Source organism: Hypanus sabinus, unplaced genomic scaffold, assembly GCF_030144855.1.
Source record: "Hypanus sabinus isolate sHypSab1 unplaced genomic scaffold, sHypSab1.hap1 scaffold_523, whole genome shotgun sequence".
NCBI classification, from domain to species: domain Eukaryota; kingdom Metazoa; phylum Chordata; class Chondrichthyes; order Myliobatiformes; family Dasyatidae; genus Hypanus; species Hypanus sabinus.
The window spans coordinates 51,856-70,444 of NW_026781385.1; the positions used below are offsets into that span (position 1 = coordinate 51,856).

Here is an 18,589-nt window from a genome sequence, read left to right on the forward strand (position 1 = left end):
GAGGAGAGAGAGAGAGACACGGAAAGACAGATACAGAGGAGAGAGAGAGAGACACGGAAAGACAGAGATACAGAGGAGAGAGAGAGACACGGAAAGACACAGACAGATACAGAGGAGAGAGAGAGACACGGAAAGACACAGACAGATACAGAGGAGAGAGAGAGAGACACGGAAAGACAGGCAGATACAGAGGAGAGAGAGAGAGACACGGAAAGACAGGCAGATACAGAGGAGAGAGAGGGGTGAAGAACGAGAGGAAGACGGGGAGCTACAGAGGAGAGAAAGACAGAGAGAGGCAGGCAGATACAGAGGAGGATAGACACGGAAAGACAGGCAGATACCGAGGAGAGAGAGGGGTGAAGAACGAGAGGAAGACGGGGATCTACAGAGGAGAGAAAGACAGAGAGAGGCAGGCAGATACAGAGGAGGATAGACACGGAAAGACAGGCAGATACCGAGGAGAGAGAGGGGTGAAGAACGAGAGGAAGACGGGGAGCTACAGAGGAGAGGGGGGGGGAGAGACCAGGTAGAAAGGGAATGGTAGGGGGGAGTGGCAAGAGGGAAGAACAGGGGAGAGGTGAGAAGGGGAGGTTGAGAGGGCCGTTTGGGAAAGGGGGGTGGCCTGTAGAGGAGGGGAGTTGTCTCTGTGTCGGTGGGAGGGTTCCAGTTCCTACTCCCCCTCCCGATACACCACACCCCGCTCATCCGCCTTGTCACTCGCCCTCCCCAGTTGCAAGGTGAACGGACTATGAACTGGCCTCTTTATTTGACAAAGTGCGACCCAGCCGGCAACCTATTGAGACCCTTTCGCAGACCCAGCGTTACATGACAGTTTCAGATGCAAGAGATCAAAAGGATAGTATTATACCAGCAAAGTATCCAAATTGCTTCCTTTGAATGACGTATAATTTTCACGCCTTCTTCTCCGTGCCTTCTTTCCCCCCCGTCTCTCTCTCCACCCCCACTGACCCCACGCACCCCTCTCCACCCTTCCCTGAACCGTCTCTTTCCCCACATCTCTGCACCTTCGATGCCCCGACTCTCCCCGCGCACGCACAGTCAACCCCGCCAGAGCACGGAAGTAACTCCAGAACAGTCGAACCAAAACTTTGTGAAACACACTGTTTTTAATGCCAAGTTTGCTCTCAAAGCAGGTTTAACAAGTCAGAAAATATATAATGCCAAATAACACAACAGAGATCCCCACTGCTACAAGTGATGGGTACACAGTACTCCCGGTGTGTGGGTCTGACCCAGGGGGATACAGAGACAGGAACCATGCACGGTACTCCCGGGGTGTGTGGGTCTGACCCAGGGGGATTCAGAGACAGTAACCGTGCACGGTGCTCCCGGTGTGTGGGTCTGACCCAGGGGGATTCAGAGACAGTAACCGTGCACGGTGCTCCCGGTGTGTGGGTCTGACCCAGGGGGATTCAGAGACAGTAACCGTGCACGGTGCTCCCGGTGTGTGGGTCTGACCCAGGGGGATTCAGAGACAGTAACCGTGCACGGTGCTCCCGGTGTGTGGGTCTGACCCAGGGGGATTCAGAGACAGTAACCGTGCACGGTGCTCCCGGTGTGTGGGTCTGACCCAGAGGGATACAGAAATGGGAACTGTGCACGGTGCTCCCGGTGTGTGGGTCTGACACAGAGGGATACAGAAATGGGAACTGTGCACGGTGCTCCCGGTATGTGTGGGTCTGACCCAGGCGGATACGGAGACGGGAACTGTGCACGGTGCTCCCAGTGTCTGAGCCAGGGGGATACGGAGACAGGAACTGTGCACGGTGCTCCCAGTGTCTGACCCAGGGGATACGGAGAGGGGAACTGTGCACAGTGCTCCCAGTGTGTGGGTCTGACCCAGGGGGATACGGAGACGGGAACTGTGCACGGTACTCCCGGGGTGTGGGTCTGACCCAGGGGGATACAGAGACGTGAACTGTGCACGGTGCTCCCGGTCTGTGGGTCTGACCCAGGGGGATATGGAGACGGGAACTGTGCACGGTGCTCCCGGTGTGTGGGTCTGACCCGGGGGGATACGGAGACGGGAACTGTGCACGGTGCTCCCGGTGTGTGGGTCTGACCCAGAGGGATACAGAGACGGGAATTGTGCACGGTGCTCCCGGTGTGTGGGTCTGACCCAGGGGGATACGGAGACGGGAACTGTGCACGGTGCTCCCGGTGTGTGGGTCTGACCCAGGGGGATACGGAGACGGGAACTGTGCACGGTGCTCCCAGTGTCTGACCCAGGGGGATACGGAGACGGGAACTGTGCACGGTGCTCCTGGTGTGTGTGGGTCTGACCCAGGGGATACGGAGATGGGAACCGTGCACAGTACTCCCGGGATGTGTGGGTCTGACCCAGAGGAATACAGAAATCGGAACTGTGCACAGTGCTCCCGGTGTTGATCTGACCCAGGGAGGATACAGAGACGAGAACTGTACGCTGCTCCCAGTGTGGGTCTGACCCAGGGGGGATATGGAGACGTGAACTGTGCACGGTGCTCCCGGTGTGAGGGTCTGACCCAGGGGGATACGGAGAAATGAACTGTGCATGGTGCTCCCTGTGTGTGGGTCTGACCCAGAGGGATACAGAAATGGGAACTGTGCACGGTGCTCCTGGTGTGTGTGGGACTGACCCAGAGGGATACAGAAATGGGAACTGTGCACAGTGCTCCCGGTGTTGGTCTGACCCAGGGGGGATGTGGAGACGTGAACTGTGCACGGTGCTCCCGGTGTGAGGGTCTGACCCAGGGGGATATGGAGACGTGAACTGTGCACGGTGCTCCCGCTGTGTGGGTCTGACCCAGAGGGATACAGAAATGGGAACTGTGCACGGTGCTCCCGGTGTGTGTGGGACTGACCCTGGGGGATACAGAGACGGGAACTGTGCACGGTGCTCCCGGTGTGTGGGACTGACCCAGGGGGATACAGAGACGGGAACTGTGCACGGTGCTCCAGGTGTGTGGGTCTGACCCTGGGGGATACGGAGACGGGAACTGTACACGGTGCTCCCGGTGTGTGGGTCTGACCCAGGGGGATACGGAGACGGGAACTGTGGGCGGTGCTCCCGGTGTGTGGGTCTGACCCAGGGGGATACGGAGACGGGAACTGTACACGGTGCTCCCGGTGTGTGTGGGTCTGACCCAGGGGGATACGGAGATGGGAACTGTACACGGTGCTCCCGGTGTGTGTGGGACTGACCCTGGGAGATACGGAGACGGGAACTGTACACGGTGCTCCCGGTGTGTGTGGGACTGACCCTGGGGGATACGGAGACGGGAACTGTACACGGTGCTCCCGGTGTGTGGGTCTGACCCAGAGGGATACGGAGATGGGAACTGTACACGGTGCTCCCGGTGTGTGTGGGTCTGACCCAGGGGGATACGGAGATGGGAACCGTGCATGGTGCTCCCCGTGGGGGTCTGACCTGGACTACCGCGCGCTGACCCCTTTCTCTACCCGTCCTGCCCAAGCCTCCCTCCCTCCCTCCCTCGTCCCTCGCCTCGACGTGGAGGTGTCCCACCGGCGTCTACTTGAAGCGAAGAACTCGTGTCGCTGGCTGCTCCCGCCGCTCTTCGTCCACAGCCGTAGGTCGGAACGCCAGCTCTGCCCCATGCCAAGCTCGTCCTCCCGGGTGCGGCAGGATCTCTTCCCTCCGGCTGGTGTCCCTCCGCTGGCTCGGTGTGGAGACGGGGCAGGATAGAGTCTCGCCCGGATTCTGTCTGGATCAAACGGCATCGGGTCTCCAAGGAGAGAAGGTCCGGTCACAGAGCAGAAAGATCTCAGGTGAAAACTGGGGCGCTCGAGGGGAACGGCAGGTGCGGTTTAACCCGGTCAGGTGCGAGTTTCTGCCCTTCGGGCGGGCAGACGTAAAGGGTTAGGGCACAGTTAATAACTCTTAACACACACAGAAGGCATCTCGGGGGGGTGGGGGTGAGAGTGGCCCCACGGGGAGACGGGGGCAGTAAAGAGGGCGCCAGGCAGGGTTGCCTCCGTCGGACGGGCGCTGAGCCCAGGAGCCGGGAGGTCACGTTACAACCGTATAAAACTCTGGTCGGGCCGGACTGGGAGTACCCCGTTACAGGGACGGGCAGGGGGGCTTTGGAGAGGGTCCACAAGGAGTTCAGAGAGCGTGGAGCGGTTAGACAAACTTGGGTTGTTTTCTCTGGAGAGGCTGAGGGGAGACCTGAGGGAGGTTTGCGAGTTGACAGGAGCTGCAGATAGACAAGTGAGTCTTTCTCTCCAGGATGGAGATGTCCAGCACCAGGGGACAGAAGGTTAGTATGAGAGGGGGAAGGATTAAAGGGGACTTTCGGGGGCAACTCCTGTTTTTTTGGACAGAGAGTGGTGGGAACTGTGCACGGTGCTCCCGGTGTGGGTCTGACCCAGGGGGATACGGATACGGGAACTGTGCACGGTGCTCCCGATGTGTGGGTCTGACCCGGGGGGATACGGAGATGGGAACTGTGCACGGTGCTCCCGGTGTGTGGGTCTGACCCAGGGGGATACGGAGACGGGAACTGTGCACGGTGCTCCGGATGTGTGGGTCTGACCCGGGGGATACAGAGACGGGAACTGTGCACGGGGCTCCCGGTGTGTGGGTCTGACCCTGGGGAATACGGAGATGGGAACTGTACATGGTGCTCCCGGTGTGTGGGTCTGACCCGGGGGGATACAGAGACGGGAACTGTGCACGGTGCTCCAGGTGTGTGGGTCTGACCAAAGGGGATACGGAGACGGGAACTGTGCACGGTGCTCCCGCTGTGTGGGTCTGACCCGGGGGGATACGGAGATGGGAACTGTGCACGGTGCTCCAGGTGTGTGGGTCTGACCCGGGGGATACGGAGACGGGAACTGTGCACGGTGCTCCCGGTGTGTGGGTCTGACCCGGGTGGATATGGAGACGGGAACTGTGCACGGTGCTCCAGGTGTGTGGGTCTGACCCAGGGGGATATGGAGACGTGAACTGTGCACGGTGCTCCCGGTGTGTGGGTCTGACCCAGGGGGATACGGAGACGGGAACTGTGCACGGTGCTACTGGTGTGTGGGTCTGACCCAGGGGGATACGGAGACGGGAACTGTGCATGGTGCTCCCGGTGTGTGTGGGTCTGACCCGGGGGGATAAGGAGATGGGAACCGTGCATGGTGCTCCCGGTGTGTGTGGGTCTGACCCGGGGGGATACGGAGATGGGAACTGTACACGGTGCTCCCGGTGTGTGTGGGTCTGACCCGGGGGATACGGAGATGGGAACCGTGCATGGTGCTCCCCGTGTGTGTGGGTCTGACCCAGGGGGATACGGAGACGTGAACTGTGCACGGTGCTCCCGGTGTGTGGGTCTGACCCAGAGGGATACAGAAATGGGAACTGTACACGGTGCTCCCGGTGTGTGTGGGTCTGACCCAGGGGGATACGGAGATGGGAACCGTGCATGGTGCTCCCCGTGGGGGTCTGACCTGGACTACCACGCGCTGACCCCTTTCTCTACCCGTCCTGCCCAAGCCTCCCTCCCTCCCTCGTCCCTCGCCTCGACGTGGAGGTGTCCCACCGGCGTCTACTTGAAGCGAAGAACTCGTGTCGCTGGCTGCTCCCGCCGCTCTTCGTCCACAGCCGTAGGTCGGAACGCCAGCTCTGCCCCATGCCAAGCTCGTCCTCCCGGGTGCGGCAGGATCTCTTCCCTCCGGCTGGTGTCCCTCCGCTGGCTCGGTGTGGAGACGGGGCAGGATAGAGTCTCGCCCGGATTCTGTCTGGATCAAACGGCATCGGGTCTCCAAGGAGAGAAGGTCCGGTCACAGAGCAGAAAGATCTCAGGTGAAAACTGGGGCGCTCGAGGGGAACGGCAGGTGCGGTTTAACCCGGTCAGGTGCGAGTTTCTGCCCTTCGGGCGGGCAGACGTAAAGGGTTAGGGCACAGTTAATAACTCTTAACACACACAGAAGGCATCTCGGGGGGGTGGGGGTGAGAGTGGCCCCACGGGGAGACGGGGGCAGTAAAGAGGGCGCCAGGCAGGGTTGCCTCCGTCGGACGGGCGCTGAGCCCAGGAGCCGGGAGGTCACGTTACAACCGTATAAAACTCTGGTCGGGCCGGACTGGGAGTACCCCGTTACAGGGACGGGCAGGGGGGCTTTGGAGAGGGTCCACAAGGAGTTCAGAGAGCGTGGAGCGGTTAGACAAACTTGGGTTGTTTTCTCTGGAGAGGCTGAGGGGAGACCTGAGGGAGGTTTGCGAGTTGACAGGAGCTGCAGATAGACAAGTGAGTCTTTCTCTCCAGGGTGGAGATGTCCAGCACCAGGGGACAGAAGGTTAGTATGAGAGGGGGAAGGATTAAAGGGGACTTTCGGGGGCAACTCCTGTTTTTTTGGACAGAGAGTGGTGGGAACTGTGCACGGTGCTCCCGGTGTGGGTCTGACCCAGGGGGATACGGATACGGGAACTGTGCACGGTGCTCCCGATGTGTGGGTCTGACCCGGGGGGATACGGAGATGGGAACTGTGCACGGTGCTCCCGGTGTGTGGGTCTGACCCAGGGGGATACGGAGACGGGAACTGTGCACGGTGCTCCGGATGTGTGGGTCTGACCCGGGGGATACAGAGACGGGAACTGTGCACGGGGCTCCCGGTGTGTGGGTCTGACCCTGGGGAATACGGAGATGGGAACTGTACACGGTGCTACCGGTGTGTGGGTCTGACCCGGGGGGATACAGAGACGGGAACTGTGCACGGTGCTCCAGGTGTGTGGGTCTGACCAAAGGGGATACGGAGACGGGAACTGTGCACGGTGCTCCCGCTGTGTGGGTCTGACCCGGGGGGATACGGAGATGGGAACTGTGCACGGTGCTCCAGGTGTGTGGGTCTGACCCGGGGGATACGGAGACGGGAACTGTGCACGGTGCTCCCGGTGTGTGGGTCTGACCCGGGTGGATATGGAGACGGGAACTGTGCACGGTGCTCCAGGTGTGTGGGTCTGACCCAGGGGGATATGGAGACGTGAACTGTGCACGGTGCTCCCGGTGTGTGGGTCTGACCCAGGGGGATACGGAGACGGGAACTGTGCACGGTGCTACTGGTGTGTGGGTCTGACCCAGGGGGATACGGAGACGGGAACTGTGCATGGTGCTCCCGGTGTGTGTGGGTCTGACCCGGGGGGATACGGAGATGGGAACCGTGCATGGTGCTCCCGGTGTGTGTGGGTCTGACCCGGGGGGATACGGAGATGGGAACTGTACACGGTGCTCCCGGTGTGTGTGGGTCTGACCCGGGGGGATACGGAGATGGGAACCGTGCATGGTGCTCCCCGTGTGTGTGGGTCTGACCCAGGGGGATACGGAGACGTGAACTGTGCACGGTGCTCCCGGTGTGTGGGTCTGACCCAGGGGGATACAGAGATGGGAACTGTACACGGTGCTCCCGGTGTGTGTGGGACTGACCCTGGGGGATACGGAGATGGGAACTGTGCACGGTGCTCCCGCTGTGTGGGTCTGACCCAGGGGGATACGGAGATGGGAACCGTGCATGGTGCTCCCCGTGGGGGTCTGACCTGGACTACCGCGCGCTGACCCCTTTCTCTACCCGTCCTGCCCAAGCCTCCCTCGTCCCTCGCCTCGACGTGGAGGTGTCCCACCGGCGTCTACTTGAAGCGAAGAACTCGTGTCGCTGGCTGCTCCCGCCGCTCTTCGTCCACAGCCGTAGGTCGGAACGCCAGCTCTGCCCCATGCCAAGCTCGTCCTCCCGGGTGCGGCAGGATCTCTTCCCTCCGGCTGGTGTCCCTCCGCTGGCTCGGTGTGGAGACGGGGCAGGATAGAGTCTCGCCCGGATTCTGTCTGGATCAAACGGCATCGGGTCTCCAAGGAGAGAAGGTCCGGTCACAGAGCAGAAAGATCTCAGGTGAAAACTGGGGCGCTCGAGGGGAACGGCAGGTGCGGTTTAACCCGGTCAGGTGCGAGTTTCTGCCCTTCGGGCGGGCAGACGTAAAGGGTTAGGGCACAGTTAATAACTCTTAACACACACAGAAGGCATCTCGGGGGGGTGGGGGTGAGAGTGGCCCCACGGGGAGACGGGGGCAGTAAAGAGGGCGCCAGGCAGGGTTGCCTCCGTCGGACGGGCGCTGAGCCCAGGAGCCGGGAGGTCACGTTACAACCGTATAAAACTCTGGTCGGGCCGGACTGGGAGTACCCCGTTACAGGGACGGGCAGGGGGGCTTTGGAGAGGGTCCACAAGGAGTTCAGAGAGCGTGGAGCGGTTAGACAAACTTGGGTTGTTTTCTCTGGAGAGGCTGAGGGGAGACCTGAGGGAGGTTTGCGAGTTGACAGGAGCTGCAGATAGACAAGTGAGTCTTTCTCTCCAGGGTGGAGATGTCCAGCACCAGGGGACAGAAGGTTAGTATGAGAGGGGGAAGGATTAAAGGGGACTTTCGGGGGCAACTCCTGTTTTTTTGGACAGAGAGTGGTGGGAACTGTGCACGGTGCTCCCGGTGTGGGTCTGACCCAGGGGGATACGGATACGGGAACTGTGCACGGTGCTCCCGATGTGTGGGTCTGACCCGGGGGGATACGGAGATGGGAACTGTGCACGGTGCTCCCGGTGTGTGGGTCTGACCCAGGGGGATACAGAGACGGGAACTGTGCACGGTGCTCCCGGTGTGTGGGTCTGACCCGGGGGGATACAGAGACGGGAACTGTGCACGGTGCTCCCGGTGTGTGGGGTCTGACCCTGGGGAATACGGAGATGGGAACTGTGCACGGTGCTCCAGGTGTGTGGGTCTGACCCAAGGGGATACGGAGACGGGAACTGTGCACGGTGCTCCAGGTGTGTGGGTCTGACCCGGGGGGGATACGGAGATGGGAACTGTGCACGGTGCTCCCGCTGTGTGGGTCTGACCCAGGGGGATACAGAGACGGGAACTGTGCACGGTGCTCCCGGTGTGTGGGTCTGACCTGGGGGGATACAGAGACGGGAACTGTGCACGGTGCTCCAGGTGTGTGGGTCTGACCCGGGGGATACGGAGACGGGAACTGTGCACGGTGCTCCAGGTGTGTGGGTCTGACCCAGGGGGATATGGAGACGTGAACTGTGCACGGTGCTCCCGGTGTGTGGGTCTGACCCAGGGGGATACGGAGACGGGAACTGTGCACGGTGCTACCGGTGTGTGGGTCTGACCCAGGAGGATACGGAGAGGGGAACTGTGCACGGTGCTCCCGGTGTGTGGGTCTGACCCAGGGGGATACGGAGATGGGAACTGTGCACGGTGCTCCAGGTGTGTGGGTCTGACCCGGGGGGGATACGGAGATGGGAACTGTGCACGGTGCTCCAGGTGTGTGGGTCTGACCCGGGGGATACGGAGACGGGAACTGTGCACGGTGCTCCAGGTGTGTGGGTCTGACCCAGGGGGATATGGAGACGTGAACTGTGCACGGTGCTCCCGGTGTGTGGGTCTGACCCAGGGGGATACGGAGACGGGAACTGTGCACGGTGCTCCCGGTGTGTGGGTCTGACCCAGGGGGATACAGAGACGGGAACTGTGCACGGTGCTCCGGTGTGTGGGTCTGACCCAGGGGGATATGGAGACGGGAACTGTGCACGGTGCTACCGGTGTGTGGGTCTGACCCAGGGGGATACGGAGACGGGAACTGTGCACGGTGCTCCCGGTGTGTGGGTCTGACCCAGGGGGGATACGGAGACGGGAACTGTGCACGGTGCTCCCGGTGTGTGGGCCTGACCCAGGGGGATACAGAGACTGGAACTGTGTACGGTGCTCCCGGTGTGTGGGTCTGACCCAGAGGGATACGGAAATGGGAACTGTGCACGGTGCTCCCGGTGTGTGGGTCTGACCCGGGGGGATACGGAGACGGGAACTGTACACGGTGCTCCCGGTGTGTGGGTCTGACCCAGGGGGATATGGAGACGGGAGCTGTGCACGGTGCTCCCGGTGTGTGGGTCTGACCCAGGGGGATACGGAGACGGGAACTGTGCACGGTGCTCCCGGGCTGTGTGGGTCTGACCCAGGGGGATACGGAGATGGGAACTGTGCACGGTGCTCCCGGTGTGTGGGTCTGACCCGGGGGATTCGGGGACGGGAACTGTGCACGGTGCTCCCGGTCTGTGGGTCTGACCCGGGGGGATACGGAGACGGGAACTGTGCACGGTGCTCCAGGTGTGTGGGTCTGACCCAGGGGGATACGGAGATGGGAACTGTGCACGGTGCTCCCGGTGTGTGGGTCTGACCCGGGGGATTCGGGGACGGGAACTGTGCACGGTGCTCCCGGTCTGTGGGTCTGACCCGGGGGGATACGGAGACGGGAACTGTGCACGGTGCTCCCGGTGTGTGGGTCTGACCCAGGGGGATACGGAGACGGGAACTGTGCACGGTGCTCCCGGTGTGTGGGTCTGACCCGGGGGATTCGGGGACGGGAACTGTGCACGGTGCTCCCGGTGTGTGGGTCTGACCCATGGGGATATGGAGACGGGAACTGTGCACGGTGCTCCCGGTGTGTGGGTCTGACCCGGGGGATTCGGGGACGGGAACTGTGCACGGTGCTCCCGGTGTGTGGGTCTGACCCGGGGGGATACGGAGACGGGAACTGTGCACGGTGCTCCAGGTGTGTGGGTCTGACCCAGGGGGATACGGAGACGGGAACTGTGCACGGTGCTCCCGGTGTGTGGGTCTGACCCAGGAGAGGTGTCGAGCCCCCAAACCCGCCCCCTCCCCAGGGGCCCGTCAGCCCAATGTGACGGAGGAGGTGTGGAGGGTGCCCGTGGCCTCGGCCGACCCCCGCCTCGCCAGCAGGCAGCCCAGCGTCCGGCGTGGCCACTCGGCGCACAGCAGGTAGACGGTGGGGTTGGCCACGGCACTGGCGAAGGCTAGGGGGGCCGTCACCTCCTGGGCCCAGCACAGGCTGCAGCTTGGGGCCCCGCCCCGCCAGCGGTTAGCCAGGCCCGCGGCCTGCAGTGCCCGAAAGGGCAGCCAGCAGGCAGCAAATGCAGCCGCCACCGCCCGCACCAGGGCCACCGACCGCCGCATCCTCCGGTCCCTCCGCCGCCTCTGCAGGGGCCCCCCCCTCAGCCGGCGGCCCACCTCCCAGTTGCAGGCCAGGATCAGGCCCAGGGGCAGTGCGAAGGTCCCGGCCCAGTAGGCCAGCGAGAGGCCCGGGGGGAGGGTCCCCGTCTCGGTGCAGTAGGTGGCCCCCTGCTGGCTGGACGGGGCCTCCAGGCCGCGACGCCAGAGCACGGGCATGGCCAGGATCAGGGCTGTGGCCCAGACCCACAGGGCCAGCAGCAGGGCCCGGGAGCGGGGCCGGAGCCGGCCGTGGGTCCCGGGACGGGCGGCGGCTAGCAGCCGCTCCAGGCTGGTCAGGGCCAGCAGCAGGACGCTGGCGTGGGCCCCGGCCGCCGCCAGGTAGGCCCCGGCCCGGCAGGCCTCCTCGCTGAAGCGCCAGCTCCCCTCCCGCCGCCAGGTGTCAGCCCAGAGCGGCAGCGGGAGCACCAGGATCAGGTCGGCCAGGGCCAGGGCTGGCACGAAGGGGCCCGGGGCCGCCCCGGGGCCCCTCTGCCAGGCCTGGGCCCCGGCCACCAGCAGCAGCAGCAGGTTGGCCGGGAGGCCCAGGGCGAAGGTGAGGGAGTAGGCGGTGCACAGGAAGTCCCCGGCCCCCGGGGGCGGTTGGCAGGAGTGGCTCCCATCGTCACCGCCGTTGTAGTAGTAGTAGTCACCGTACTCCTCAGTGGAGTTGGCCATGATGTCTAGGCCTCTCTCTCTCTCTCTGCCTCCCCCCCTCTGTCTCTGTCTGTCTCTTTCTCCTCTTCCACCCTCTCTCCCACCACTCTTTCTCTCAATCCCTCCCCCACTCTCTTCACCAGTCTCTCTCTCTTTCTCTCTCCCCACGTCTCCTTCCTCCCTCGATCTTGCCCACTCTCCTCCCTCACTCTCTCTACTTTAGGCCCGGACACCCTTACTCCCTATTTCTCTCTCTCTCTCTCTCTCTCTCTCTCTCTCTCTCTCTCTCTCTCTCTCTCTCTCTCTCTCTCTCTCTCTTTCTGTCTCTCTCACTCTGTTTTTCTGTCTGTCTCCCCCCACTACCTCTCTCCTTCTCTCTCCCTTTCTCTCCGTCTCTTTATCTCTCTCTCTCTGTCTCACTCTGTCTCTCGGTATCGTCCTTCTCCTCCCCCTGCTCCCTCTCTATCTCTCTCTCTCTCTCTCACTCACTCACTCTGTCTCCGTCTCTCTCTCTCTCTCTCTGACTCTTGGTCGCTCTCTCTTTCTGTCCTTCTCCCCCTCTCTCTCAGTCTCCCTGTCTGTTTTTCTACCCACCACCCTCTCTCCTTCTCTCTCCCTTTCTCTCCGTCTCTTTATCTCTCTCTCTCACTCACTCACTCTGTCTCTCTCCGTCTCTCTCTCTCTGACTCTCGGTCGCTCTCTGCTCTTTCTGTCCTCTCCCTCTCACTCCCTCTCTCCTTGTCTTCCTCTCTTGCTCTCTCTCTCCCCTCCCTCTCTCCCTCCCCGTCTGTCTGTCTTTCTTTTCCTCTTTTCCTCTAACTTTGCTGCGCACTTCCTCTCCCTCACTCTCTCTCTCTCTCTCTCTCCCTCACTCTCTCTCTCTCTCTCCCTCACTCTCTCTCTCTCTCTCCCTGTCTCTCTCTCCCCCTCTCCCTCCCTCCCTCTTCCTCTCCCTCTCTCTTTCTCTCACCCAGAGTAAAGCTGTGAATAACAGTCCAACTCACCTGACCTCACCCAATGACAAAAACAACCTCTTGCCCATCGTTAGTGCAGGGGAGGGGCATAGGGGAGGAAGGGGTTGACGGAGGCGGGGAGGATTGTAGGGGAGGGAGGGGGATGGCGGAAGCGGGGAGAGAGAAGGTGACGGGGAGGGTTGTAGGGGAGGGAGGGGGTGACGGAAGGGAGGGGTGTAGGGGAGGGAGGGGTGCGGAGATGGGGAGGGTGTAGGGGAGGGAGTGGGTGATGGAGAGGGGGGGTGTAGGGGAGGGAGGAGGTGATGGAGATGGGGGGTGTAGGGGAGGGGTGATGGAGACAGGGGGTGTAGGAGAGGGAGGGGGTGACTGAGACGGGGAGGGAGGGGTGACAGAGATGGGGAGGGGTATAGGGGAGGGAGGGGGTGATGGAGGGGGAGGGGTGTAGGGGAGGGAGGGGGTGACAGAGACGGGGAGGGGTGTAGGGGAGGGAGGGGGTGACGGAGACGGGGAGGTGTGTAGGGGAGGGAGGGGGTGATGGAGATGGGGAGGGGTGTGGGGGAGGGAGGGGGTGATGGAGACGGGGAGGGGTGTAGGGGAGGGAGGGGGTGACGGAGACGGGGAGGGGTGTAGGGGAGGGAGGGGGTGACGGAGACGGGGAGGGGTGACGGAGACGGGGAGGGAGGGGGTGATGGAGACAGGGAGGGGCGTGGGGGAGGGAGGGGGTGACGGAGACGGGGAGGGGTGTAGGGGAGGGAGGGGATGACAGGGACGGGGAGGGGTGTAGGGGAGGGAGGGGGTGACGTGGAGGGTGTAGGGGAGTGAGGGGGTGACGGAGACGGGGAGGGGTGTAGGGGAGGGAGGGGATGACGGGGACGGGGAGGGAAGTGGGGGAGGGAGGGGGTGACAGAGACGGGAGGGGTATAGGGGAGGGAGGGTGTGACAGGGAGGATTGAGTGACCGGGGTGGGGCTTACAGAGATGGAGACAGTTAAATGGGGGTCGGTCACTTCGCCACAATATCTCTTCCCCTCCCAAAGAGAATCACTTTCAAAGATAAATCCCGATTTACCGGCGGACTCCAGCTGTCCCTCCTCCAGAATCGCCCCCGAGCGGTCACCAGTCCTTCCCCCTCCGCGGGGGCTGGGTCCCTCCATCACCCGGGTCTGGCGATGTGCCGGAGGGGAGTCGGGGCCCGGTCGAGCTGAGAGTGACCGACCCGGAGCCCGCGGTGCTGGTTGGTGCTTGATGCAAATATCGTGGTTGGGACGCCGAGTGAAAACAGTACCTTTGTGGGTGTTTAGCGTGCTACGCTGTCTCTTGCAGGCTCTCAGGGTCTGCCTCCCTGACCTGCCACTCACCTTCCTGCCTTTAAAAAAAACAATCCTTCCCTGCAAGCGAAACTAGGGCGGGAACCCCTCGGAGAAATCTCTGAACTCACACCCAGGGTGTTTTTTTCAGAAAAACTCCCCGAGCGTGTCTTCACAGATTTAAGGAGGTGCACGGCCTGGGTGTGGAAAGCCAGCTTTGTAAAAGCCCAGTTCGGCCACCCCCGGGGTACCTTTCTCAGCTGTGGGTCACCCCACTCTCAGGAGGCGGTCCAGGCTCGGGAGGGGGGGTGCGGAAGGGGCTCGCCAGCTCAGAACCAGGTCGATTCCTCCCAAGGAGGGAGGCTGAAAGTCCAGCGGCCAGTCTCCCAGCTACCCCGAGCACATTCAGCCAAGGACTCATTCCACCGAGATGCAACACTGAGCGTCATAGGAAGTCATTCCTGCCCGTGGCCATCAAACTTTACAACCCCTCCCTCGGAGTGTCAGACACCCTGAGCCAATAGGCTGGTCCTGGACTTATTTCCACCGGGCATGATTAACTTATTATTATTGAATTATTTATGGTTTTATATTGCTATATTTCTTCACTATTCTTGGTTGGTGTGACTGTAACGAAACCCAATTTCCCTCGGGGTCAATAAAGTATGTCTGTCTGTCTGTCTGTACAACAGGACAGTCAATATAACGTATAAATACAACTGTATCAGTGTGAGTTAATCAGTCTGATGGCCTGGTGGGAGAAGCTGTCCCGGAGCCTGTTGGTCCTGGCTTTTATGCTGCGGTACCGTTTCCCAGATGGTAGCGGCTGGAACAGTTTGTGGTTGGGGCGACTCGGGCCCCCAGTGATCCTTCGGGCCCCTTTTTACACACCTGTCTCTGTAAGTGTCCGGAATCGTGGGAAGTTCACACTACAGATGGGCTGGGCTGTCCGCACCACTCTCTGCAGAGTCCTGCGATGGAGGGAGGTACCATTCCCGTACCGGGCAGTGATGCAGCCGGTCAGGATGCTCTCGATCGTGACCCCCGTAGAAAGTTCTTGGGATCTGAGGGCCCGTCCCAAACTTCCTCAACCGTCTGAGGTGAAAGAGGCGCTGTCGTGTCTTTTTCACCACCTCAGAGCCGGTGTGTACAGACCACGTGAGATCCTCGGTGATGTGGATGCCAAGGAACTTAAAGCTGCTCACCCTCTCAACCCCAGATCCGTTGATGTCGATAGGGGTTAGCCCGTCTCCATTCCTCCTGTCGTCCACAACCAACTCCTTTGTTTTTTTGCGACGTTGAGGATCGGAGAAAGTTGCAAATTCGGCCCGCTCCATCACAAGCAGCAGCCTCCCCGGCACACAGGACATCGTCAAAAGGATACATGGAACATAGAATAGTACAGCACATCACAGGCCCTTTGGCCCACAATGTTGTGCTGACTCTCAAACCCTGCCTCCCATATAAACCCCCACCTTAAATTCCTCCATATACCCGTCTGGTAGTCTCCTAAACTTCACTAGTGGATCTGCCTCCACCACTGACTCAGGCAGTGCATTCCACGCACCAACCACGCTCTGAGTGAAAAACCTTCCTCTAATATCACCCTTGAACTTCCCTCCCCTACCCTAAAGCCATGTCCTCTTGTACTGAGCAGTGGTGCCCTGGGGAAGAGGCGCTGGCTGTCCACTCTGTCTATTCCTCTTAATACAGTATCTCAAAGAGTTGGCGTCCGTCATTAAGGACCCCCAGCACCCAATGGCCTACTCCTGCACCTATTTTCTATGTTTCTGTGTTTCATTGAAAGCATCGTAAAGAAAACTTTCGGTACATTGGCCTTCAGAAATCAAAGTGTGGAGTGCGGGAGACGGGGTGTGGTGCTGAAGTTGGACCAGGCGTGGGTGGGGTCTCACAGTTTCGCTCACCGGCCTACGGGGAAGATGTGAACAAGGTTGAAAGGGTCCAGAGAAAATTTACAAGGATTTTGCCGGGTCCGGAGGACCTGGAGTTATCAGGGATGATCGAAGAGGTCAGGGCTTTATTCCCGGGAATGGAGAAGATTGAGGGGAGATTTGACAGAGGTAGACAGGATTATGAGGGGAACGGAGAGGGTAAATCCAAGCAGGCTTTTCCCGCTGAGGGTGGGTGGGAGGACAACCGGAGGTCAGGGGTCGAGGGTGAAAGGTTGAAGGGGAACGCGAGGGGAGAACTCTCCACTCAGAGGGAGGTGAGGGTGTGGGACGAGCCGCCAGCACAAGTGGCGAACGCGAGCTGGATTTTAGCATCAAGAGAGAGGTTTGGACGGGTGTGCAGATGGGAGCGGGGTGGAGGGCTGTAGTCCTGGTGCTGGTCGATGGGAACTGGCTGATTCAATGGTTCAGCATGGACTAGATGGACCGAAGGGCCGGGTTTTGGTACTGTACTTTTCGACTCTTTTTTTTAGAACGGGGGACGAGTTTCCGACTCTCCATAACAGGCACCGGCGATGCTCCCAGTCAGGGCCCCCTCCGCCAACGGCCGCGGAGGACGGGTCTTCCGGTACACTTAAAGCAGACGTCGCTCGGAATAGTCAGGGTGGGTGGGGAGGGGGGCGAGAGATCTCACTGAAGCCACCGCAGGGCTCGATGGAGTGGATGTGGAGAGGATGTTTCCGGTAGGGAGAGTGAGACGGGTGGTTAGGAGAGAAGTGGACAGAGGGGGGACAGGGGAGAGATATGCAGAGAGAGAGGGGGTTAGGGGAGAGATGTACAGAGAGGGACAGGGGTTCAGGAGGGAGATGTGGAGAGAGAGGGAGAGAGAGAGGGACAGGGGTTCAGGAGGGAGATGTGGAGAGAGAGGGAGAGAGAGAGGGACAGGGGTTCAGGAGGGAGATCAACAGAGAGAGGGGAGAGAGAGGGACAGGGGTTCAGGAGGGAGATGTGGAGAGAGAGGGAGAGAGAGAGGGACAGGGGTTCAGGAGGGAGATGTACAGAGAGAGGGACAGGGGTTCAGGAGGGAGATGTGCAGAGAGAGGGAGAGAGAGAGGGACAGGGGTTCAGGAGGGAGATGTACAGAGAGAGGGGAGAGAGAGAGGGACAGGGGTTCAGGAGGGAGATGTACAGAGAGAGGGACAGGGGTTCAGGAGGGAGATGTACAGAGAGAGGGAGAGAGAGGGACAGGGGTTCAGGAGGGAGATGTACAGAGAGAGGGGGGAGAGAGGGACAGGGGATCAGGAGGGAGATGTACAGAGAGAGAGGGACAGTGGTTCAGGAGGGAGATGTACAGAGAGAGAGGGACAGTGGTTCAGGAGGGAGATGTACAGTGAGAGGGAGAGAGAGAGGGACAGGGGTTCAGGAGGGAGATGTACAGTGAGAGGGAGAGAGAGAGGGACAGGGGTTCAGGAGGGAGATACGCAGAGAGAGGGGGAGAGAGAGAAAGTGATGGGTTCAGGAGGGAGATGTACAGGGAGAGGGAGAGAGAGAGGGACAGGGGTTCAGGAGGGAGATGTACAGAGAGAGGGATAGGGTCTCTGGAGGGAGATGGACAGAGAGAGGGGAGAGAGAGAGGGACATGGGTTCAGGAGGGAAATGTACAGAGAGCGGGAGAGAGAGGGACAGAGGTTCAGGAGGGAGATGTATATTGAGAGGGTTAGAGGTTCAGGAGGGAGATTTACAGAGAGAGGGAGAGAGAGAGGGACAGGGGTTCAGGAGGGAGATGTACAGAGAGAGAGGGACAGGGGTTCAGGAGGGAGATGTACAGAGAGAGGGGAGTGGGACAGGAGTTCAGGAGGGAGATGTACAGAGAGAGGGAGAGAGAGAGGGACAGGGGTTCAGGAGGGAGATGTACAGAGAGAGAGGGAGAGTGACGAGTTCAGGAGGGAGATTTACAGAGAGAGGGGTGAGAGAGGGACAGGGGTTCAGGAGGGAGATGTCCAGAGAGAGGGACAGGGGTTCAGGAGGGAGATGTACAGAGAGAGGGACAGGGGTTCATGAGGGAGATTTACAGAGAGAGGGACAGGGGTTCAGGAGGGAGATGTGCAGAGAGAGGGACAGTGGTTCAGGAGGGAGATGTACAGAGAGAGGGACAGGGGTTCAGGAGGGTGATGTACAGAGAGGGACAGGGTCTCATGAGGGTGATGGACAGACAGGGGAGGGAGACAGGGACAGAGGTTCAGGAGGGAGATGTACAGAGGGAGGGAGAGAGAGAGGGACAGGGGTACAGGAGGGAGATGTACAGAGAGAGGGACAGGGGTTCAGGACGGAGATGTACAGAGAAAGGGGAGAGAGAGTGGGACAGGGGTTCAGGAGGGAGATGTGCAGAGAGAGGGGAGAGAGGGACAGTGGTTCAGGAGGGAGATGTACAGAGAGAGGGACAGGGGTTCAGGAGGGTGATGTACAGAGAGGGACAGGGTCTCATGAGGGTGATGGACAGACAGGGGAGGGAGACAGGGACAGAGGTTCAGGTGGGAGATGTACAGAGGGAGGGAGAGAGAGAGGGACAGGTGTACAGGAGGGAGATGTACAGAGAGAGGGACAGGGGTTCAGGACGGAGATGTACAGAGAAAGGGGAGAGAGAGAGGGACAGGGGTTCAGGAGGGAGATGTACAGAGAGAGTGGAGAGAGA

General features: G+C 60.8%; 2 protein-coding genes across 2 annotated transcripts; both read right to left on the reverse strand.

Annotated features, from left to right (window-relative positions):
- Nucleotides 1–5,255: 5,255 nt before the first annotated feature.
- On the reverse strand, nt 5,256–13,881 carry LOC132389276 (uncharacterized protein DKFZp434B061-like). Its single transcript, XM_059961772.1, has 2 exons — nt 13,750–13,881; nt 5,256–7,820 (listed from the first exon to the last, which is right to left on the reverse strand). Exon 2 carries the CDS (start codon nt 7,512–7,514, stop codon nt 6,168–6,170), a length of 1,347 nt encoding a protein of 448 aa, XP_059817755.1. The 5' UTR covers nt 7,515–7,820; nt 13,750–13,881; the 3' UTR covers nt 5,256–6,167.
- LOC132389275 (probable G-protein coupled receptor 25) lies at nt 10,715–11,728 on the reverse strand. The gene has a single exon (XM_059961771.1). The coding sequence runs from the start codon at nt 11,726–11,728 to the stop codon at nt 10,715–10,717; it is 1,014 nt and encodes a 337-aa protein (XP_059817754.1).
- Nucleotides 13,882–18,589: the final 4,708 nt, after the last annotated feature.